Source organism: Urocitellus parryii, chromosome 10, assembly GCF_045843805.1.
Source record: "Urocitellus parryii isolate mUroPar1 chromosome 10, mUroPar1.hap1, whole genome shotgun sequence".
In the NCBI taxonomy this organism is placed as follows: domain Eukaryota; kingdom Metazoa; phylum Chordata; class Mammalia; order Rodentia; family Sciuridae; genus Urocitellus; species Urocitellus parryii.
In genome coordinates, this window is record NC_135540.1 from 116033621 (window position 1) to 116059137 (window position 25517).

Sequence of the window (25517 nt, forward strand, 5' to 3'; positions counted from 1 at the left end):
ACAATGATCATTTTGAAGATCAAGGACTAAGGCCCAGGGACATGTAACTAGACCAAGATCAAGAAATGTATTGCAAACATATGCCTACACCTAGTCATTCCAACACAAGTTCACGCTAAAGAAAGTTTGGCAATTTATACTCACTTGCATCATCTAGTTTGCCGCCCAAACAAAACTACATGATGGGCCGCAGACACCGATGACCTTTCTCATGTCACCTAGCCAACACTGAACAGCAAACAGAGCAAACCTTGCTTTCCAGTCCACAACATGAGCTTCCCTTCTGGTATGATATCATAGGCAAGAGAAATGTCCAGCATGGTGGACATATGAAACATGGGCCCATGGTGCTTTGAAAGGAATATCAGATAATAAGTAAACATTCTAAAGCTCTTCTCCAGTTCAAGTCATCAAGAGAAAGAAAGCTTAGGCAGAAGTCACCTCAAAACTCATCTCTCCTGGCCTATCACTGAACCACCTTTAACATTCTTCTAATCTTGACCTACCTGCAATCCTCTACCAGTGATCTCTTATTTCCCGTCTTCTTCCTTCTCTAACCAAGAACATCATGAAATGAGAGATACTAAAGCTACTTTTTTACACTTGTTGTGTGGTTTCAACCTTGTATACCTATTTTGAAAAACAGGTTAGTTGAACATTTTATGCCTCCTGCCTAAGTGTGAGAAAAATGTTCAGTTTCTTAGTGGGACAAGATATTGTTCAAAATTCTATGACCGTGTTTCACATTCTGAACATGTGCCATCATCCTCTCTTGACAGAGAGAGCAGAGCTATAGCAGTTAAAAGTGAATTTAGAGCAGGACAATTCAAGCTTTAATCTTAACAGCTGTGACTTCTATTATACAACATGGTGATTATAGTTAACAATATATCATACCCTTGAAAAATCTAAAAGTGGACTTGAAGTGTTTTCACCACAAAAATAAGTTTGTGAGGTCATGCATATGCTAATGAGCTAGATTTAGTCATTCCACAATGTGTAATTCAAAACACATGTTGTAATGGTAAATACATACAAACTTTAAATGTTCATTTAAACTTCAGTTTCTTTATATTCCTTTCCAAAAAAAAAAAAAATGTAAAGAGGGAATGACAACACTACCACTACAATTATTTTAAGAATTAAATAAATTATGGAATTTGACTCCTCTCAACAAATTGGCTGCCACCATATTAAGTGATCAGAATCATAATCACCTCTTCCCCTCCTTGGGTTACATTAATGCTAACCTAATTTTCCCTCCTCTTACAAGCCCTTTGCAGGTGATATTTTCCCAAGCAAAATCAATCTCCCACATTAGAGGAGTGATACATTATATGTGTCTCCATTTCCCAAGGACACCATACTGGAACAGGAGGACTAAGTGGGTTAGTGGGTCACCAAAGCCCAGTGTTAGGGAACCACTTCATCACACTGGACTTTGTCAATTTCCACTCTCTGCAGAAACCCAGGCCTTGGTTCCTTCCTGCACACAGTTCAAATGACAAGTTAGTCCTCCAAGGCTGCAGGGATGTTTATGACACACTTCATATGCTGAAGGATCTCCACCCATCCCAAGGATCTCTACCCATCCCAACCACTGCTCAGATTTCATTTCCTTGACCCTTTCCCTAAATGCACCATGGCCTGAAATTTTCATGTATCTTCTCAAGTGATTAAGTATTCTGAAATACAATATACTGTTTCAAAGACGTTGTTTTTATTTTGGCAGAATATTTTTGAAGGCAAAATGCAAACAAATCAGCAAGGCAACACTAACAAGATACACAAAAACCAGAGGTCAAGGAACTTGGGTTTAAGTTCTGTATGAGCTTATTCAAAATAAGTTATTTCATTCTGGGTATCAGTTTCCTGAGGCAGAAAAGGACAAATGGAAGCACATCAGTACATTCAGGTTACACCAGAATTACATTACTGAGTTATCCCACAATGATCACCATCCTAGCCACCCCAGGTTTGACAGGGTGTGCTGAGATGAAAGAAAAGGGTCACTCTTAATTCTCAATCTCCCTGAATCCAGTTAATTTGTTTAAAGTGAGGTGCCTTCTCCAAGGTTATAAATTCCTGGTCTCAAAAACAAGACAAAAAGAGTTGGAAAGCAGCTCTTAATAGTTCTGAAACATACTGGAAAACTACCACTAGTATTTCCTAACTATTCTTTTACATACTTTATCACATCAATGGCCTATAATTATCCTTCTTTAAAGACTTCACTCAGGCCTCACCTTCTCATCTTTCCCAAATTGTAACTGAGTGATTTCTTGGGCATACACCTATATTAACACATTAAAATTAAATTATGGAGGCTGGGGGGGCGTAGTTCAGTGGTACAGAGCTTGCCAAGCATTTAAGAGGCCACCAGTTAGATCTCCAGTGCTGAAGAAGAAAAAATAAAAGTAATAATCATCACAGGTCTCCCTCTCCCCACTAGACCTCAGGCAAGCTGCACAGAGGCTCGACAGTGTCCTAATTGGCTCTGACCCACACCAGTTAACACCACTTCTGTCCAATAGCTGCTGGCTTCAAATGCCCACTCAACCAATTTTTTTTTTTTTAAAGGAAGGAGGGAGGGAGGGAGGGAGGGAGAGAGAGAAAATAGAATCTTTTTTTTTTTTTTTTTTGTAGATGGACACAACACAATGCCTTTATTTTTATGTGGTGCTGAGGATTGAACCCGGGTCCCGCCCGTGCTAAGCAAGCACTCTACCACTGAGCCACAATCCCAGCCCCACCACTCAACCAATTTCAAATAGCTTGTTTGCAATAGTCTTTACAATTTCTTAGGCAGATTTTGTCATTATTCAATTTTAGAAAAGGATCTAAAAAACAGAAAGGTAAATACAAAACAAACATAATAAGTTCATTTTATAGATGAAAAAACAAGCTTAACAAAATTAACTTAGCCAAGCTCAATCATAGTAAAGGAACAAAGACAGTGAGCTTGTTAAAATCTCATTGTAACAATATGACAGATAACAAAAATAATTTACAGGAAAAGAACCAAAGTGCATGAAAATCGATGAGATCTTTTCTCATCATGTCTTTCATATAAATCTAACATAAAAACATGGCATTGGTTCATCCTCTTTCAGTAACAAAATCAGAAATAAAAAAATTTTTTAAATGGGGAAATCAGAGATAAGTTTAGGTTCACAAATATAACCTAAAAAGGTTTTGTTCGTTTTTACAGATGTTCCTGAACAAACATCAGTGTGTATAATAAAACAGAACTAAAAAAGACTAATGTATTATTCCCAGTCTTCAGGACAATGCAAATTAAAACCATAGGATACATTAATGTGCCTATTAGAATAGCCAAAATCCAGGACACCTCAACATCAAAGGCCATAAGGATGTGGAACAGGAACTCTCATTTATTGCTGATGGAAATACAAAATGGTATACGCACTTTGAGAGTGTGGCAGTTTCTCAGAAAACTAAACATATTCTTATTATATGACTCTGCAATCACAATTCCTTGGTATCTTTGAAAGGAGTTGGAAATGTATATCTACAAAAAATCCAACATGCAAACATTCATAGCAGTTTGACTCAAACCCAGGAAGCAACCAAGATATTCTTCTAGAAGTAAAGGGATCAACTATCAATTATGGTGCATCTGGACAAAAAAATGAGCTATCAAGCCATGAAAAGACATAAGAAACCTTAAATGTATTTTGCTAAATGAAAGAAGCCAATCTGAAAAAAGCTACACAATGTACAATTCCAACTTCATGACATCCTCCATAGGCAAAATTAGACAGTTTTAAAAAAAAAATCAGAAGTTTCAAGGACTCAGGGAAGTATGAAGGAACAGTCAGAGAACAGAGGATGTGGAGGGCAATTAAACCATTTATATGACATGATTATAGCTGATACATGTCACTAAAGATTTGTCCAAAACCAAGGAGTACCATATTTCACCACATAACTGTTGCAGGTTTTTTGCCAAATATTGAGGCCATTATGTAAAGCTTTTTTTTTTCTTTCTTTTTTTTTTTAATTTTGCCAGTATTGCTTTAAAATCAATTTACTACTAAACTGTCCTTGGTGCAAGGTTAGGACACATGGAATACTCTTCAATAAACATTAGTGCAGTGGTGAAACAGGCATACACCACCAATGTAAACTATGGGCTTTGGGTGACAATGGTGTGTCAGTGTGGGTTCATCAATTGTAACAAATATACAATGCTGGTGGGGGATGCCAACAATAGGGGAGACTGTGCATGTCCAGAGGCAGGGAACTATGGGACCCCTGCTTCCAATCAATTTTGCTGTGAACTCAAAACTGCTCTAAAAAATAGTATTAAAAAAGAAAAAAAGATGGGCTGGGGATGTGGCTCAGCGGTAGCGCGCTCGCCTGGCATGCGTGCGGCCCGGGTTCGATCCTCAGCACCACATACCAACAAAGATGTTGTGTCCGCCGAGAACTAAAAAATAAATATTAAAAAAAAAAAAATTCTCTCTCTCTCTCTCTCTCTCTCTCTCTCTCTCTCTCTCTCTTCTCTCTCACTCTCTCTTTTTTTTTTAAAAAAAAAAAAAAAAAAAAAGAAAAGAAGGAAATAAGTCTTCCTCAAATAATACCCGACTCCTACTCTATGATAATATCCTAATGGTATGTAAAGTTAAATACAGGAAAAAAGGGAAGGCCAAAGATTATTCGTTGTTGTTGTTGTTTTTATATTTGATAAACTGAACAAGTAATACATTCAAAGTTCAAAATTTTTATGTATTAACATAAGGGGTGCAAAAGTATGCAGTGCCAACTTTTCCTTCTACTCCTGTGCCCCAGACACCTAATTTTAAAGATCACTGTTATTTTTGCTTCATGGGACACTTATTCCACTATTATCCTCCCAAAAAACACAAGGGACTAATATGAAATCGTGTCACTGGTTCTAAAAAATGTGAATTCTTATGTCCAATGACAAGTGTGAAAGAAAACGTACATTAAGAACTTTACTATTCGAAGTGTGGTCCCCAGACTAGCAGCACTGCATCCATCACCTGAGAGCTTGTTGGGACTGCAGCATCAGCATCATGGAGAACTTGCCTGAAATGCTGAATACTAACCCAGACCTACAGAACCAGAGCTACATTTTACAAGACACCCAAGTGATCTGATAACACTAGTATATAAGACAAAACCACCTGTTTTCATGGAGTTTACAGGCTAGTGAAGACTATACACAGCATCATAGAGAAAGGACACAGAGCTACAAGCGTTTGGGAAAGACCCACTTTGGTCCTTAATGGATCTTCACTGCCCCAGGATAAAATGGCAGCTCCTAAAAAGGAGATCTGTAAGCCACGCAAATCCTGAAGTCCAAACACCTGTCCAGTCTCACCTCTGAGACTCAGTATAGCAGTCTCTCTCCACCCTACAACCACCTATGGCTACAGTTCCCCCAACACCTTAGGTGTTTGCACGTTACTCCAACTGCCTGGCTCACCCTGCCCTTCTCGTTACCCTCTACCCTATTTAGTACATTCATCCAATGAATGAGTGATTAATCACAGATGTCTCAGGAAAGATATGAAAGATTAGAAGGGGTGTTCTGGTGTGTGTCTTGCTAGGGATCAAACCCAGGAACTCATCATGGCAAGCAAACACTCTACCACTGAACTATATCCCCAGCCCTATCTATCAAAAGGTTTGACAGTCAGCAATGGAAGATGAGGGAACAGAACTGTAGCCTAAGATCAGTTTAGGATATTCATCTAGGAGAACAGATGGTATTTCAACTGATTTCTTCTCTTTATGATATCTACTCTGGGTTGTTCTATTATGGACTAGGTGGGGTTTCTACCCCACCGACCTCCATTCTTAGGAAAACCAAACTGTGCCCAAGTTATCAGTACTCTATGTGACTAGAGTTCCCAAAGACCAAAGAGAGGCTGCTGAGATTTCCAGTCACAGTGCTCCACAGCAACTCTACTAAAATCTTGGTAGAGGTTACACCAGTTTTGCTAAGCAGATGCAGCACATTTTTCAAATTCAATGAATGGTTTGACTATGACAAGAAGGTGGCTTCCCCTCTTTATTAAACTCAAACAATTACTAATTAAATCTAACATCAGTCTAAACAATTAAAAAACATTTTTGCAGGGCTGGGATTGTGGCTCAGCAGTAGAGCGCTCACCTAGTGTAGGCGGGGCCCAGGTTCGATCCTCAGTACCACATAAAAATAAAGGTATTGTGTCCATCTACACCTAAAAAATAAATATTAAAAAAAATTTTTTGCTTTAAAAAGGAATCCATCACCTTAACCTAGAATACACCTCAAGGACAAACCAACATCATACTGACTTCAGCAAAACAGTAGAATCAATGCCTAAATAAATACTTGCAGTAGACAAGTTCACACTTCCCAGGAAGGCTTCTGTGCTCTGTCTGGTCAACAGAAAGGCAAGTCCAACAGGCCAGAAGCACCCAAAGTGGGCTGGTCCAGTCTGGGAGAGACCTCCAAGGCAAATAAACAAATAAACAGGACTGTGCCTGAACACTATGGTTAGAAGCAGCTGATCAAAAGACAAGATATACTCAACACATAAGAAGCAATTAGTTACCTGGTCATTTGTACCAGTCTCAGATAAATAAGGTAACAAAGCCATCAGGTCACATCATTTCTGAAAGAACAGTTACATGGTCCCCAATGTTCCTCCCTTACCACTAAGTTCAACCTATCACCATCACCTCCTAACAGAACCAGAACAGCCTACATGGTCCCTCTGCTTCCTTGCAAAATACGTGTCAGCTAGTCAACCCTCTCTTTTACACCTCCTACCATCTTCCCACTACAATCAGGAGCAAATCCAAACCCTGTACCAGTGCCTACAGAGTCCTAACTGGCCTTGCCCAGTTTCCCCTTGGTCTGGGGCAAGGCAGGCCTCTCTACACAGTTAGCTATGTTCCAGCAACCTGGGCCTTTTTCCCAGTACTGTGCCTGTAGCATGCTTAGTGCCCTGTTCACTCATGAAATGCCAACCTGCCCCATCCCAGCCCCCAGTTGTTCTTAGTTGGCTTCTCTTCCAACCACTGATCACCATCTGAAACTACCTTTGTTTATCTATTCTAGCTCCTTTGCTATCTCTCTCACCTAGAATGCAAATTCCATATAAACAGGAAACTGGTCTGCCTCTTTGTTGCTAAATCCCCAGCTCATCAAAAAGTACAAGGAACATAGTAGGTACTCCATCATGAGTATCTGTATTGAACACATTGCTAAATGACGTGTTGAATAAATAATGGCTATAAACCTATGTTTTAGGAAAATCCAATATGGAAAACCTGGTTTTATATAAAATATTAATTAGTAATTACTTGTTTTAAAAAAAGAATTCCTTCCTTAATGCATTTTTAACCACCTGGCTTAGAAATCTTTGGTGTGCTTATAAATCTTTTAAAAATATTTATTTTTTAAGGGACAAATCTATTGGGCAAAGTGAACTGACTTTCCAGGATATAATATTGCCTGGTATACAGAAGGTATAAACCCATGAGGACTGGAAAATAATATCCAGCAAAAACTATAAAAAACTGCACTTGAATTTGAAATAGCAAACTGGGCTATATTTATGTCTCATTTTCCACTTTATCTGATAAACTGACATACATACATATATATAGATACACACACATACACACACACATACTGATTTGTTTGTGTATATAGATAGATAGATTTAAAATCCACTACCTTGAGATACTAGCAATAATCTTGGCCACAATCTTCATAGGTAGGTGCAAATTCAAGTAAATACAGAAAGTTACCTAGCAATGCTGATGCAGTTGGTTTTCACTAACAAATAATGGAGGCATGGAGACTATCAACAGATACACTTGAAACTGCCAGGTTGTTGAAAACATGTGTAGTTCAGTATAATAATCACAAAGCTTGAGAAGTTCACTTTTAATTATAATCTTTTTTAAAAAGTCTAGTGTCCCCAACTAAACACTAACAAAGAAACTGCGCTTAATAAGCCCAGCCCCATTTGTGAGTCAATGCCCACCTGCCCTAATGTTCCAAATCATATCTAATTAAAAACAGAAAACAGTACAGCTTATTTTTTATTCTTTTAAGATAATCTCTTTAATATAAAACTTATTCCTGTTTGGCTTTATTCTTAAAACATGAAATTACTCACTCTATCCATTCAATATTCATACAATATTAATGCATCACCCAAGAAAAACCAATTCGTGCTCAGGTATCCATCTACATCAACTGACACCCACTCTTCTCCCCCACCAGGTGTTGGGCTGCAAGTACAAAGGTCAAAATGGAAAAGAAACCAACTGGTAAATGGATGCACACATGTTTGTGTGAGGCATGTGTTCATGTGTATTTGTGAGTTCCCAAAAGAACATTTTTAAATCAAAGATAAATGCACTTTGGGATTACACATTTTGTGTATTACCTATGCCTTTTGTCTCTGCCTTTAGAGCATTTCATAGTTCATAACATAGGGTGAATAAATTGTCTCTTCACCACAAACAGAACAGGCCCTATAGAACACCGTTCTTAGAAATCTATAATCCAAAGAAATGAACTTTCAAAGAATACATTTTTTTTAATTATGTGACAATTACAGATAAATTTGCTACAAAAACATTTAATAGGTTCTTGCTGTTGTTGTTTTGTCATTTAAATAACAACTTCAGAATAAGTTGATTCAGAATCTAAACCAGCTGTCAGCAAACAGTTCGTTCACATCAACTCTTCAAAAGCACTGCCACTTGGATAAGGCTAACAATCTTTTTAAGGTCCCTGATGATTTTAAAAATATGGCTTTGGTCTGGTGTTTTCACTGTCTCCTCTACAGTGAGGTAAACAGAAGTCCATCTCACTCCTACAGTGCAGAGCAGCTTATTAAATATACTGTGGAAAGGTAAATAAAACTTAAAAACAGGATTAGCAGAAGTTCTATAAAATTTCTCCTTACTGATTTTTAATTAAAACAACTCAGCTTCTTTTCGATTTTTTCTCCCTTTGGCCTTATAGTTCAACAACCATGTACAACAATACAAGTAGGACAATATAAAAGAGAACCAAATCCTCAAGCAAGGTATGAGTAAGTAAAATATAATCACAGTCTGAATTACATTTTGAACTACATTTGAACTATTACATTTTGAACTATTTTCAAAGTTTAGCATTATTTTAAAAAGCTGAATCTTCAAATCTGAAAATGTGGGTATTATCAGTTATTCTTCAGAACAAAATTATAATGGCTCCAAACTTTTTTGAAAGTCATCTCACCAGCAGCTGTTTCTTCAGAGATGGAATGGTACTACGTGGTGTCTAATAAGGAGTGGTGTCTCCATTTTCTTATCACTTAAATCATAGGCGAAGCCACATCTGCTCACAAACAGGTATTCATAAAAATGTAATCAGAAAATAACACTCTAAAAGCCTCACATCATAACGAGAGCTATAACCACCTAATTATTATTTGCTAAAGGTCAGAGCATGGCTAACGGGTTCTCTCAATGTGGGCTTGTTCCCCAACCTGCCACACACAGGAAGCAAGAAGAGCTGAGGGGCCAGCTAAAGGAGTCTGGGGTGGGGTGGGGTAGGAGTAGGGAGCCCTGCTGACCCGCAGGTCTCTAAAGATGGCCAGGGATTAGAAATCAAAATACTCAAAACACCTGGTGTTACAGGAGCGTGTAACAAAAATCGTGTGTCCTCCAGCTGATGGGGACCCTAGAAACCTGCGCCCACCTCTTGGTTTCAGCAGTGGTGGACTCTGCCTGTTGGTAGCCCTCGGTGGCACTAATGTTCCAGAAATAAAACTTTATAGGACAGAAAGCAAAAACCGACGCTTAAAACTTCGCCCTCGGACCCCGAAGGCAGACGCCGCCGCGCGCTCCGGGCTCAGCCCGCAGGCCCCCGAGCCCCCGCCGCCGGCCGGCCCCGCACGCCCCACCTGGGAAATGGGCGCGACGCCACCTGGCCCGCGCGCCCCACGGAGCTCAAAGCCTAAAGAATGAAAAGTGCGGGGTAAACGAGCCGCGGTCTCGGGGCTGCGCAGCGCCCCCTCCGCCGCCGCCGGGCCCGCCGAGCCCCAGCCGGGCCAGGCCTGCCCGGACGCCGGCGCCGCAGGGCGGTCCGCTCCGGTAACGGGCGCCGGCCCGCCGCTGCCCCGCCGCCGCCGCCGCCTACCTTGGCCACCCAGCTGAACAATGGTGACATCGCGGGCCGGGCGGCGGCTCCTCGCCCGCCGGCTCCCGCTCACTCCCGCCGCCGGCCCGTGGGGCCGCGGGTAGCCGGGGGCGGGCTCGGGGCGCACCGGGGCTCGGGCATCTTCCCCTCAGAGGCGGCGGCGAGGGCGACGGGCTCCTCCCCACTCGTCACTGCCCGTGAGGTCGCGCCCGCCGGGCAGCCCGGCTGAGAAAGGGAAGTGGGAGGGGAAAGCGCGGGGGAGGGGGCGCCCCGGGAGGGGGCGGGAGGCTGCGCGCCGACCCCGCCCTCACCCCGCCCACCCCAGCCCGTCCCGCGGCGGGAAGTTGGGAATCGCGAGGGTCGCGCTCCTCCGGGCAGCTCCGGCTGTGCAGGGACTCCTGCGTGTGGAGACGCGGGTTGTCGAGACTCTGGCCCGTTTCCCACAACTTTCAGAAATCTAGAATTCCTTTCTCTCTGGGGTTTGATTTTTAAAAACTCAGAGGAGTTGGGAGCGAACGCCAAGCCCGCCCAACTTTCCACGAGCTCCCCCCACCCCCAAAGCGTTTCCTCCTAAGCGCTCTGGATCGCTAGTAACAAAAGGGCCAGTGTTTCCCCAGTGCCTAATACCTTTATGTAATCGGAGGTGGTTTTCTTGAGTCGTCAAACTCTGCTACTGAGACTTGAAATGGGACAGAGGCAGAGCCTTCAGCTCCTGCCAAGCCAGAGGTTGCATCAGTTTTCTTCTCCCCCAAGGCAAGATGTTGAGACAGGGTGGTCAGTTTATGGCTACAAAGGTTAAGCTGAGTTTCAAACTCAGACGCTCCTCAGTTCCACGTTGCGAAAGAAAAAGAAGAAAGTCCAAAGGTCTAAGAGCTGATGAGTGATGCATGCGTCAGGCTGAGCTACTCGCTGAGATCCTTTTTGGGCCCTCTGGTCAAAGAGCCCAAGATATCTGCTTCTCTTTTCCTATTTTCATATTAAGTGTGCATTATCTTCATGATGGACCAGTAAGACATTTTAATGTTCCCTAAAAAATAGTTTGAGTTTAACAAGTGTGTTACCCAAAAACTGACTCCTGTATTATAATAATTTCTGTAGGTCAGAAATCTGGTGGCATCTTGGCTGGATGCCTGTGGCTGCAGTCATCTCAGGCTGGATGGGACTGAAGTATCCACTTCCAAGAGGGTTCACCTGGTGGCAGGATTTATGTCCCTGTGAGTTCTGGACTCAGGGTCTCAGCATTTTGTTGGTACCCTCCAAAGGCTATTTAGCTTACATTCCCTCAGCACAAGTGCTCAAGAGAAAACACATGTCCAAAAAGAGAAGTCAGTCGTTTTATAAATTAATCTCAGAAGTGACATCCCAGCACTTCTGCTGTGTTCTGTTCCTTCAGAGTCTGTTCCACATGGGGAGGTTACCCGAGGGCATGAATATCAAAAGGAGAGCATCCTGGGGGTATGAGTCCTCATTTTCCCCTTCTTCCTGGTAGGCATCGGAACAAGACAAACCATAAAGGCATAGGGAAAATCGAAAGTGATATCCCCATAAAGGCTCTGAGTAACTGAAAGAGGCCTTAGGAGCATCTTAAGGAAGGGCAGTCCCTTGATTCTTTTAAGCACTGATGCTTAAAGCTCCCCTAAAGATCACTAAGAGGTGGAGAAGCGGAGTGTTTGTAATCATTTAGCCAGATCTCCTGTTACCACATCACTTTCTCAAGCAAATAGAAGACATGAAGGCTAAGAGTGTCATTAAAGTAAGAACCCTTCTGGCCTCTAGCACCTTACTACTTAAGGTGTGGCCCATGGCCTCCATATCAACAGGCAATTTGATGGAAACCTGAATCTCAGGCCCTGCCCTAATCCAGACCTTTTGATTCAGGAATTTTCAACTTTCCAAGATTCCTGCTATGACATTATGATATACTTTTTTTGGTTTTTGTCCATCACTCCCTCCCCAAAGCAGGCCATAGAACTAGAATTTCCTGTAATCCCAGCAACTCAGGAGGTTGAGGCAGGAGAATTACAAGTTTAAGGCCAGACTTGGCAACTGAGTGAGGCTCTAAACAACTTAGTAAGACCCTGCCTCAAAATAAAAACTAAAAAGGGCTGCACACTGGGCACAATGGTGCACACCTGTCTGTAATCCCAGCAGCTCAGGAGGCTGAGGCAGGACTGTGAGTTCAAAGCCAGCCTCAGCAAAAGTGAGGTGCTAAGCAACTCTCAGTGAGAGCCTGTCTCTAACTAAAATACAAAATAGGTCTGGGACATGGCTCAGTGGTTGAGTGCCTCTGAGTTCAATCCCCAGTACCGCCCCCCCCCCAAAAAAAAGGTGGCCAGGGTTATGGCTCAGTACAACCCCCCTGTGTTCAATCTCTAGTACCAAAAAAAGAAGGGGGGGATGTAGGGGTTGAATATGTGTTTAGGTGATACAATCTTGCCTAGCATGTGTGAGGCCTTGATTCAGTCCCCAGTACCACACACAAAAAGAAAAAGAAACTAGAATTTGTTTTCCGCAAAGCAGGTTATAGTCATGAAAATGCTAATATTCCCCCACCTGTCTTGGAGTTGGCCATTCATTATCTTAATGGCCTACTTTTGCCCAATAGCAGGTCATAAGGTCTTCCTCATTCCAGAGGGGCCTGCCCCCATGCCCTGGAGGAAAGAATGGGGCACAGAAAGGCCAAGAAAAATGCTGAAACACACAGGCCTTGTGGGTTCCCCGCTTCCCTGGCCCCAAATCTATTAGCAATCATGTCTATGCAATGCAGCCTCCATAAAAACCCAAAGGACAGCATCCAGGGAGCTTTTGGACAGCAGAACATATGGAGGTTTCTGAAGGTGGCACGCCCAGCACTCGCTGGACATGGGAACTCCATTCCCCTTCTTCCACATCTCACCCTGTGCATCCCTCCATCTGTATCCTTTGTGATATCCCTCATAATAAACCAGTAAATGTGTTTCCCAGAGTTCTGCCAGCCACTAAAGCAAATTAATCAAACCTGAGGAAGAGGTTGTGGGAACCCCGAGTTATAGCAGGTAAGTCAGAAGCACAGGGGAAAATAACCTGGGACTTCAAAATGGGCATCTAATGCGGCAGAGGGGGCAGCCTTGGGGATAAAGCCCCCAACCACTAGGATCTGATGTTTTTCTTCAGGTGGATAATGTAAGAACTGAATTGGAATAAAGGACATCCAGCTGGGGTCCATTGCTGCAGAAATGACTGCTTACTTGCTAGTGGGGAGAAGGCCTCACACCTTCTGAGGCCACCTGAGTTTCCTGTGTTGATTGTGGTGTGAAAGCAGAAAAAAGAAAGGCAGTTTAGCCAGGCGCAGTGGCACACGCCTGTAATCCCAGAGCTCAGGAGGCTGAAACAGGAGGATCGTGAGTTCAAAGACAGCTTCAGCAATGGAGAGGTGCTTAGCAACTCAGTGGGACCCTGTCTCTAAATAAAATACAAAGGATGTGGCTAGTGGTTGAGTGCCCCTGAGTTCCAAAAAGGTGGTGGAGGCAGTTTGCTTTTTCACTAATATGTGAGATTCACTGACATTGGTCTTTAAAAAAAATGATAATAAATTATTGACCAACACCCCCTTGGGATGGTGTGAACCAGCTCAGCTAGAGAGAGACCTGGAAAGTCTGGATGTGAGTGGACGGGGCAGCAAGGACCAGACTGCACAAGTTGAACCCGTGACTAGCATCATCGTACCCATTACACCAGCCCCCAAACTGAGCTATCCAAAAATGCCCAGACCCTAGACAGCCTAGGGGAGAAAAAGGCCCCAGAATTAGCTAAAGAAATTTGAAGTTCCTGGAATTGACTGAGGTAAGTTTTCTGCCACAATAGGGAGGAAAGCCACAAAAGAGAGATTAAACTAAATTTAGGAGAATGAAAAACTATATTACTTGAAAAAAAAATTAAAATCTGACCAAATCCTGAATGTAACAGTACAACAGGTGTGTTTCACCTGCACACATACCGTGAAATAGAGACATGAAGGCCGCATTGTTTCATTGCAGAACCGGGACTGGGCAGGTAGCTCAGTGGCAGATTTGCCTAGCATGCATGAGCCCCAGTACTGCAAAAAACAAAAAATTGGATCCAGAAATGACTGCAGTACCCCTTCAGAGTAGAGACTTGACCTGGCTTGAACTTGTTTGAAGTTTACGTATGTATCTTTTAGGTTCATACAGGTCTTCCTCAGATTCAGGTCTCCCGTCTCAATCCAGAAGTGGGTAGAATCACTCCTTTCATGGGAAGGTAGGGGTCTTGACAATAATTTATGCAGCTTTAACACCCTGGGGGCAGGTACCGGGAATTGAACTCGGGCACTCAACTAATAAGCCACATCCCAGGCCCTATTTTGTATTTTATTTAGTGGCAGGGTCTCATTGAGTTACATCGCCATTGCTGAGGCTGGCTTGGAACTTGTGATCCTCCTGCCTCAGCCTCCTGAGCTGCTGGAATTACAGGCGTGTGCCACTGTGCCCAGCTCAAGGTCCTATTTTAATTTACTGCTAAAATGTAGCTTGTCCATCACATTGCACAAAGAAATTCTGTTATAATCTGGAATTTCATTAAAGAGAAACTGATTGCATCAGATAATCTAAGTGATATGACACCTAAATAAAACAATTTTCCTTAAAAAGCACTCTTCCTACCATCTGAAAAATGTATCTTTCCTTCCAGAAACTGTGTATTCTCCCATGAAAGGACTACATATATACCAGGCAACAGTCATTTTTAACAGCTCCCAGGGGATTTTTAGGCAGTGCAGCCAGAATTGGGAATTTCTACAAACAGAATAATCATTGCTCAAAGATACTGTTGGCTCCCAGCCGTGACAATTTAGTTGTCACCTGTAATGCAGGAGCTGGTTAGGGGAGAGGTGAAGCAGATGATGTGGCTGCTTTGGGGTAAGGTCAAATTCTGAGACCTCAGAGGTCAGGAAGGTTACTTAAATGTGTGAGAGAGGACCAGGTATGAGGCCATAAAGATTGAAAGAACAGTGACACCTTGGAGAATGTATGTTCAATTATTATTAATACACTCTGCCCAGCCAAGCAAAATGTGTCAATCAATTAAATTCAGCCCGAGAAGTCATTATTGGTATTGACCTCTGGGTCTCCTTAAAGTTTGGATCAGATATATGATATATAACATATCATATGAATATATATATCATCATATATATTCTAATAAAGTATTCTGATTATCAGTCTATGAGGAATCACTTCCATAGTTTTAGATTCTTTATTTAAATATGTATGTGTGTGTGGTTCCCCTGTGGAGAGCAACAGGCTATTCAAATGGAACTGCAGAGCCCTAAACACAACAGCATCCCTACAGAAAAGCCAAGGCTGCTGCTTTCTAAATGACTCTAAAAGGATGCTTGACCATCCCACCTCCTCAGTTTTCCTAAGACATTAAGGGCAGACTTTAAAAGGTGTGGCAGTGCGTAGGGGCAGGACTGGAAGAGCTGCTTCATACTAAGTCTTACCGTACCCTCCAAATAAATCCAGATGCTCCTGCCCAGCTCTTCTGCCCAAGTTCCTCTTTTGAGGAGGAACTAGAAGCAAGGACAGCAAAATGATCTGAGAACTAAGGCGATGGCAGACAGGCTGCCCTCCACCAACTCAAACATGAAGAACAGGGAGGTGGGAGACCATACAAACGCATGACCTCACCGGGCAAACCCCTTCCTCCCCACCATGAGACCTGGTTAAAAATAGACCCATTGTGATATAACGCGACAAGGAAATTCAACTGAGTTTCAAGTGAATCAGAACCACTTGGCAACTCATCAGGAATTTACTCAGTTCACAAATATGAATATTAATTAGCACCTATTGTGAAAGCCACCTAGTCCCTGTAGAGAATAATAGTAGAGGTGAGGCAGATGGACCTAAATCCTGCCCTCGCCTTCGCGATGGTACACTCCTGTAATCACAGCAGCTCAGGAAGCTGAGGTAGAAGAATCACGAGTTCAAAGCCAGCCTCAGCAACTGAGCAGGACCTTAAGCAACTCAGCGAGACCGTATGTATCTCTGAATAAAATTTTAAAAGGGCTACAGAGCTGGGCGTGAAGGCACACACCTCTAATTCCAGTAGCTTGGGAGGCTGAGGCAGGAGGATCACAAGTTCAAAATCAGCTTCAGCAAAAGCAAGGCACTAAGCAACTCAATGAGACCCTGTCTCTAAATAAAATACAAAACAGGGCTGGGGATGTGACTCATTGGTTAAATGTTCCTGAGTTTAATCCCTGGTATCAAAAACAAACAAACAAACAAACAAACAAACAAAAAGCACTGAAGATGTTGCTCAGTGGTAAAGTATCTATGAGTTCAATTTCTGGTATATATGTAGTTGGGTAGTGCATAGTCATTGCTTCCAAGCATAAAAGTTTGTTTCCAGAAAAAAAGATTTTGTTTTCTGTTTTTTGGTTTTGTTTTGCAAAAGATAATATCAAGTATAGAAAACCCAAGACTGAAAATCCCTCTGTGTGAACTAAAAACATGCATGTAAAACTTGTCTATGAGCCAGGCACAGTGTTGTACACCCATAATCTCAGCAACTTGGGAGGTTGAAACAGGAGGCTGGAAAGTTTGAGGCTAGCCTTAGCAACTTAGTGAACTTAGCAAGACCCTAAGCTACTTAGCAAGACCCTGTCTCAAAATAAAAAAAAAAAAAATTTAAAAAGGTCTTGGGATGTAGCTCAGTGGTAAAGTGTACCTGGGTTCAAAATCTAGTACTAAAGAAATTAAGACAAAAACAAAAAAACTTGCCCATGAATGTTTACAGAAGTATGATCAATAACAACCATGAAGTGGAAACAGCCCAAAGTCTTTCAAATGATGAATGGATAAACAATATGTGGTAGATGCATACAATGGAATATTATTTAACTGTGAAAATAAATGAAGTTCTGATACATGCCTCAACACAGATGAGCATAGAATACATTGTTACTTGAAATAAGCTAGTCACAAAAGACTACATATTGCAACTTTCCTTTATACAAAATGTGTAGTACAGGCAGATCTATAGAGACAGAAAGCAGATTAGTGGATGCCTAGGACTGGAGTGGGAAGAAAATGAAGAGAGACTGCAACTGGGTACTAGGTTTCTTTTTGCGGTAATGAAAATGTTTTGGGGGATTAAGATAGGTGCTGGTTGTACAGCTTTGTGAACATACTAAAAACCAAAATTTTATGTTATGTGATTCATATTTCAATTTCAAAAATCCCTCTAGGGGATAACAGCTGAACAATTTGGGGTGTGTTAATTCCCTGAATCTTTATCATAATAGAATCTACACTTAACAGAGCTGGGTTTAGGATTAAATGAGTTAATGCACTTAGAACATTGAACCTAAATGTTGGTACTTACTAGGTACTCAGCAAACATTAGCTTTAGTGACCCTGGAGGTGGTGGTAGCATTGGTTGCTATTAGAGCAATGATGGGTATGATAAGTTTTAAATGTAGAAGCCAGAACAGAACTAGAGGCCTCAAGTTCAGAGCCGGTTTTACAAACATTCAAAATATGACAAGAGAAACAAGATCAAAGAAGAGATTGTGTGTTAGCCAGAACTAACTCCAGGATGGGGAGGCCTCCGGGACATCTCTGGATATTTTCCTCTCCCTTTTTATGAGTTGCTATGTCTAGCAACAAGACTGTTCTGTTTGCTACTTTCACTCCATAAGCCAAACTGTGAATCATCCAAGTTTCTCTGGTAAATTCCTACCATTCAAGCTGAGCAGAGACCTGGTGTGCACAAGCGTCACTAGCCTCCCTGACTTTGGCAGCTCAGAAATTCTTCCCAAGGCCATGGACCCTGCTTCCTCACACTATGACCCCCATTTTCTCCTGTCCCATTCCTTAGCCCTTCCTGTCCACACCACTGGCTTTCTCTCAAGGACACACCCAAACTCACTTTTTAAGTTATGCCACAGTCAAAATGGAGTCTTCCAGGAAGCCAGACTGAGTCCTTCAAAATCAGCTTCTGAGCAAAAATCACAATACCTTTATTTATTTTTATGTGAACAGACATTGCTCAATAAATTGTTGAATAAAGGAGAGAGAAAGAGTAGGGGCGGGGAAAGTGGAGGGACAAATTTGGTGAGGATTTATTTGGGGGTAGGGCATAAGTTCAGGGGATTACCTAAAGAACACTGCACAGTTTGAGTATTCTTTATCCAAAATGTTTGAAACCAGAAGAGTTTTGGATTTCAGATTTAATGAGATATTTCAGGGATGGAACACAAGTCTGAACACGAAATTCCTATGTTTCATATGTACCTTATATACATAGCCTAAAGGCAACCTTATGCAATATTTTTAGAATACCTGCATTTGACTGTGTCTCCTCACGTGGGTCAGGTGTGGAATTTTCCACCTGTGGAGTCATGCTGGTACTTAAAAAAGGTTGTCAACTTTTCAAAGCAGTTCAGATTTGGAATTTTGAAATTAGGGATGCTGAACCTATACTTTGATATAGGCATGTCCCCATTTACATTAAGGTCTCTAATTTTATATTTTGATTTGTGTGTTAAATTGTAGCTTCTTGTTAGCCAGAACAATAGCAAGCAAATTAAATAAGAACATTTTTAGTGGCTCCAGACACCATCCCTAAATTATCCAAAAGTCTTGCAAAATTAAAAGCTGGCTGCAGCCCAACAAGAAATACTAGGAAGACAGCAGAATGAAGGGGAACCATTTGAATTTGTCACTCCAGAGAGGACAAAGTCAAGAACACCTGGAGAATAAAATTCACACCAGTTTTGAGATGCCTTGTTTCTCCATGCACGAAAAAAAGTCTTGCTGAAATGGAAACATACTTCATGACACAAATTTATCCCTTCAATTAAAACAATAATCTATTCATTAAAATGCTTGTGGCATTTCAAAACCAGCCATATTATTATATTTTGTGATTTAAACATCTGTTCTCAATGTTTTGTTTAGTATGTATAGTAAGTGTGTTCATTTTGTAGCTTAAAAGACAGTCCTAAAATAGAAACAGCATTATCTATTTTTAGCTCAGTCTATAAAGTTTAAACAAATAATCTTTCCAAAGCACTGTACAGATGTTTCAAATTCATGGAAAAATCCAGCAGTAATGAGCTCATAAAAGAAAACAGTAAAAATTTAGAGTCAAGATTTTGACATCCACACCCTGTGTTATAACTAAACATAGGCACTCAGCTTTAAACTCAGACATTTTACTGAAATTTATAATGAAAACATTAAAAAATGTCCAATTACAAAGGACTAATCTCATCTCCCCCAAAATATAACTTCTTTTCTAAACTAAAAGTTATTTTCCTCCTTAAAAGATGAAACTGATAAGGATCAATTTCTATTTCTTGATCAAATCTATTAATGAATAAAAATCTGATCCAGACATCCTCTTTTCCTCTGCTTCCATGGTAAATCATAATTTCCTACATATTTTATAAGATGGTTGCATTTACCTTCTTAAAATACATATTTATTTTAGTTGTAAATGGACCTTTATTTTATTTAATTTTTTTAATATTTATTTTTGGTTGTAATTGGGCACACTACCTTTATTTTTATTTATTTATTTTTATGTGGAGCTGAGGATCGAACCCAGGGCCTCACACATGCTAGGCAAGTGCTCTACCATGAGCCACAACCCCAGCCCACCCCGCCCCCACTTACCTTTGATTACAATGATTTCTTGCTTCTAAAACTTCTACTGTTTATCTAAGTCAAATTCCTTTAAAATTGCCCAGTTTTAAACACAATCAAAGCTCTTTGTGTAAGTCCCCACTCTTCAAAATCTAAATTTTTGTGTAATAGTATGTAAGATCAGAACTACCCAGCCAGCACCTAGGAAGAATGGTGACTCTTATGTGTTTTCGACAGAGCCACCACGCTCTGCACAGGTGCACAGAACAATTTATATTTGTTTCCTTGCTGAAACCGAAGATTCTAATAAAGTGCACCAAGCCATGCACACTTGTATTTTACCAACAATCTGCTTATTCTCAGCACAATTTTCAGATGTATTAAATGATCAAATTTTCCAGAAATTAAGACACAAATGCCACATTCCTCAGTAAATGCCCCTCTGAAAAACTTTTAGGTAAAAACGATTAGCAAAGGAATGCATCCACTGTAAAACAAACTGTATGTGCATCCTAGTTCCTACACACAGCTAGAAAGGGACGTAACTGGTCACAACCAGCTTTGACAGAAGTAATGATAGAGAAGATCCAAAAAGAAAATGGCCCCTTTTTCATCTGTGTTGGAATCTCACCTAGTTTCAAAAAAACGCTTTTATGTGGGGAGATCTGAGCCACTACTCTTCTCACCTGGAATTTTTCAAACATGATGGAGGTTATGCTCTGGGTGAAGTGAGGATAAATCCAACTACCAGATGAAGGCCAGGAGTTATCTAAAGTGTCTGATTTACACTTGGATTTGGGAGGCTTTCTCTCTATGAGGCAGCACTGAAGGAACATGGGACCAGGTATCCAGGTGTGAGCTTCTATCTACTGGTGATCAGCTGTGTGACCTCAGGTAATTCATGTAGCATTTCTGGTCCTGATTCCACCTTGTAAATTGTGAAGATTTGCCCATCATGGTGGTGTACAACTGCAATCCCAGGAACTTGGAAGACAAAGGCCAGAGGATCACAAGTTTTAGGCCAGCATCAGTCTCAAAATAAAAAGTGGAGAGAATTCAAAGCCAGCCTCAACAAAAGTGAGGTACTAAGTAACTCAGTGAGACCATGTCTCTAAATAAAATACAAAATACGGCTGGGGATGTGGCCCAGGGGTTGAGTGCCCCTGAGTTCAACCCCTGATTCCCCTCCCTTCCCCTCCCCCAAAAAAGGTGGGGGCGGGAGTGGGGATGTATAGTTCCAAGATAGCGTGCCACTGGGTTCAATCTCCTATACTGCCAAAAATTGTGGAGCTTAGAGTTATAATCTCTGAGGTTCCCTCCAAGCTTCCTTCTGAATGCTGAGATACATATGCTAAATTAAATGCCCCTGATGGGGAGCTGGGATTGTGGCTCAATGGTAGTGCACTTGCCTGGCACATGTGAGGCACTGGACTAGAGTCTCAGCACCACATAAAAATAAATAAGAATAAAGATATTGTGTCCATTTAAAAAACAAAATGCCCATGATGGGCGTGGGTCTGGCAGCATTAGCTCAGGGTCAAGGTGGAATTAAATATGCTTGTTCATTGATCTCAAGGTCATATTGTGGGAAGACACCAAAGCTCTGTAAGAATGAATGCCGTCTCCAAGGTCACAGTCAAGAAGAAAGCAATGTCCACTGAGCACTTGACCACGTTTATATGGTCATTAATCTGCACAATCCTAGGAGGTTAGAGAAATGATTATAGTAATAGAACATAATGAGCACTGAGTGCTTTCTATCTGCCAGATACCACTAAACCCAGAAAACCCCTGGATGGCATTCACTGTGCCCCAGGCATTGTTCTAACATCTAGAAGCAGGAAGTAGGGAGTGTGATGACTTATTCAGATGGGGAAACTGAGCATTCATCTGGGAAAGGGCCCAAGCAGGATTCAGACGCAGGGCATTGCCAATTTAACCACTTTAACTTATTGTCCTGATTATTATCTCAAAATGCTGCTGTAAGGTATTATTTATTCTGTTTTGATTTCTGGATTCATAAAGGTAAGATAATTCACTCAAGGTCACGCCTGCGTAGAGCTTTGGTAGAGCCAAAGCTCGCCATGCACCTTGCAGCGTTTCCATGTGCCACATCCTAACTGCTAAAGGATCTGCATGGAGGGCTGTAGGGTTTTGTGCTCCAAGATTTAGGGGAATCTGACATGGCCAAGAGAGGTTCTCAAATCATTCACCAGGCTCTGGAAGCTTCCAACCAGAGCAGCTTCTTCAGGGAAGGAGTTTGGCCTCTCACATGAGCCTGGAGGGCTGAGCCAATACCAGCCAGACTTAATACATGGAGGTGGGCTCGAAATGACAACAGATTCAAATGAATAAACGAGAGATGAAAGAAGGGGGGAGGAAGAGGGAAAAGAAGTGAGTCCACTTTGGGTTTGAGGCAGCAGGCCCCTCCCCAGGGGGAAAGGCAGGCCAGAAGCTGGTAAGAAGGAAATGAGGCCTGCCTCAAGCTGCCCAGGGAGGCTGTAAGCCCGATGACCTGAACCCAGCACAAGGTAAGGACTGAGCTTCTGGGCTTGAGGAAGGCAGGAGAAGTAGTTTTCCCTGTGAAAAGCTGGCCTGGGATAGGCTGGGGGACCCTGATCTCCCAGTGACCAGGAAATATGGTTTGTATGTGGTTTGGCCCCTGCCCAAACCTAATGGGAACCTGATTCTTCAGTTAGATATGTTGATGGATCTAGGACAAGATTTAAATCACCTTACACAAAGCATATCAGCCCTCTCCTCTCTAGCTGTGAGACCAGGGCCGAAGGCTGGCAGAATCCAAGAAAGAGGCACACCGCCCCTGAGTCAGTGATTGCTGCTTAATGGTCCCATTCATCATGTGGGGACTTCACATAGCCGACCCTGGCACTGTGTGCATGGCGCTGAGCTTAAGTCCCTGAAGTTTCTACTTTAATTATTCATCAGTCACTTACTAAAGATCACTGCACATCACTGCACACTCATGCAACAGTACACATGCCACCTGCCCCTAAAGGATCAACTTATGATCTAAGGAGCCCATACAGCAAGTCAACAGGAAATGGCACAACGGGTGATAATTGCAGGAAGGAGGAGAAGGAGTGCTATGAAGGCACACCCAGAAGGCCCCTGTCCCAACATCAGCAACCCTACAAGATGGCCTGGGCACATGTACAAGCACCCAAATGCCAAGTAGAAATTAACCACTTGAGATGAAAGAGGAGACAAATTATTCCTAACTATAAAGGACCAGAATCTGATGCTGGACTTTTCATTACAGCATACTTGTTTTCTAAGTTTTTTTTTTAATTGTAACGTATTTCCTGCCAAATTAAATAACATATGACAGATACACATTGCTGGGTCCAAATACATACATATATATATATATATATATATGTATGTGTGTGTGTGTGTGTGTGTGTGTTTTATACTGAGGATTGAACCCAAGGGCATTCAACCACTGAGTCACACCCCCAGCCCTTTTCTGTATTTTATTTAGAGACAGGGTCTTACTAAGTTGCTTAGAGCCTCGCTAAGTTGCTGAGGCTGGCTTTGAACTCATCATCCTCCTGCCTCAACCTCCCAAGCCACTAAGATTACAGGCATGCACCACCACACCCGGCTAAGAACATTTATATTTTTAGCGGAGGCCATAACACTACCCTTATAGTTGTCTCCTTGTGCACGTGTCCATTTGCTGGGTGTCTTAGTCTGGGCTGTTTTATCAAATTTCCATAGACTAGAGGCTTAAACAACAAACATTTCTCACAGCTCTAGTGACCAGGAAGTCCAAGATCAAGGTGCCAGGAGACCCAGTGTCCACTAAGATCTGCTTCCTGGTTTGCACACAGCTGCCTTTTTGTATCCTTGTGTGGTAGAGAGAAGAGGGAGGGGGAGAGGAAACAAGCTCTCCTGTGTTTGTTCTTATAAAGGCACTAATCCCAGCAAGAGGACTCCACTCTCATGATCTAGTTACCTCCAGAAGGCCAATAATACCAATCCATTAGGGATTATTGTTTCAACATTGAGATCGAAGGGACACAAACATGCAGTCCATGACTCTGAGTTAAGGATATTCACATCTTTGACTTGACTCCCCATGACCTTATCAATTCATATTCCCACTGGCGGTGACTGCATTCCTGTTCCCTCACCAACTGGGATGGTCTCAAACTCTGAAGTTTTGCAATTCAAATGGACATGGAATGCTATTTTCTTACTTAAATCTACCTTTCCCTGGTTGCCCACTTTTTCATATGCCCACATCTAATAGGCACTCCGCCTCCAGCTGTGTGAGCCACTGACCCAAGATAAAGATTCCTTACATATAGAAGCCAACTGCAGAATAGTGGGAACGCTAGAAAAGGGGACTTGAAGCTCATGGTGAACAAAACAGACATGGTCTCTGCCCTTGAGGGGCTTTGGGTCTAGTTAGTGGAAAACACAGGCAATAAAGCAAGTAACTTTTTTAAAAGATATTTTGGTGTTTATCTTAAGCTTTTACATTTAAGAAATCTTCTTTGATTTTTAAATACCATGGAAGCAAAAAGAAAAAAAATTAGGGGGAGAGACAGTCACAAAATTTTCTCTCCTATATGGAGCAGTAGGCAGATTAGGGGTGGGATGTGCGTCTTTTCTGGAGGTCAGTTCTGAGCATCCTGTGATTCAGAGGGAATCTGGAACCTTTCTGCTCATTGCCTCTGCTGGTCCATAAACAGCCACACCCAGATTGTGTTTTGTGAAGCAACAAGTCCAGAGACCTAACTACACCCACCTGCAGTAGCAGCAGTGAAACCACTAACATGCATGATGAAGACCAGTTTCTGATCTAGAAAACTCACTGAGCCTTAGGATTCACATAGCCACATAGCCCCTCAACCCCACAAGGGACCCAAACTGACACCAGACACCTGTGTCTCTGTCAAAGGTTTGAACAGAATTTGAGGCATGGACATAAACGTCAGATTTAAGTTTAAGATATTAGAGGCAAAATCAGAATTCATGAATATGATTTGACCAAAATGAGTGTGAGGGGCTGGGGATATGGCTCAAGTGGTAGCATGCTCGTCTGGCATGCGTGTGGCCCGGGTTCGATCCTCAGCACCACATACAAACAAAGATGTTGTGTCCACCGAGAACTAAAAAATAAATGTTAAAAAAAAATGAGTGTGAGTTGTGTGTTCTTGCTGCAAAGATATGCCCTGTGTCTGTAGCATGCGGCTTGACTCTCAACCTTCTCTTGATTGTCTCCCCTGGCTTCCATCTGGCTCACTCTAGGCTGGGACTGCAAGATGTGGGAAGCTCTTGACCTGACCCTGGCTTTTCCCCCTTTATCCTTTGCTATTTCCTGTCTCTTGTTTTCTCTGAGGGAATAAATCATGTTCACATATCCGAAAAAGGTGGGGGCCTCCTTGTAAAGGAATGTATAAGCAGGGGACAGCTGAGGGAGAATAAGGGGGGAACAAGACCCATTTATATTTAAACAGACTGTTAATAATAGTGGGAACCATTTTTGTAATAACTAACTTACATCCCTAGCACAGGGTTTGGGAGCCAGCACAGCCCCATGCAGAGAGCACAGGCCTAGCCAGGAAGCTCAGCAGCACAGCTTTCTACTGGCTGTGAGATTTGGAAAGTCACTTGGCATCTAAGCCCTATTTCCACATCCATAA

General features: G+C 42.1%; 1 protein-coding gene across 3 annotated transcripts in view; it reads right to left on the minus strand.

Moving 5' to 3' along the window:
• Tbc1d1 (TBC1 domain family member 1) overlaps nucleotides 1–25517 on the minus strand; it is a 214792-nt gene that overhangs the window by 124412 nt on the left and 64863 nt on the right. Inside the window, exon 1 of one of the 3 annotated variants that reach the window (XM_026385263.2) lies at nucleotides 10190–10244. The exons of the other annotated variants lie outside the window; for them this stretch is intronic. Coding sequence (XP_026241048.2) covers nucleotides 10190–10219 — 30 coding nt within the window. The 5' untranslated portion in view covers nucleotides 10220–10244. Of the gene's footprint in view, nucleotides 1–10189; nucleotides 10245–25517 lie in introns of those variants that run through there. 3 annotated transcript variants of the gene reach the window in all.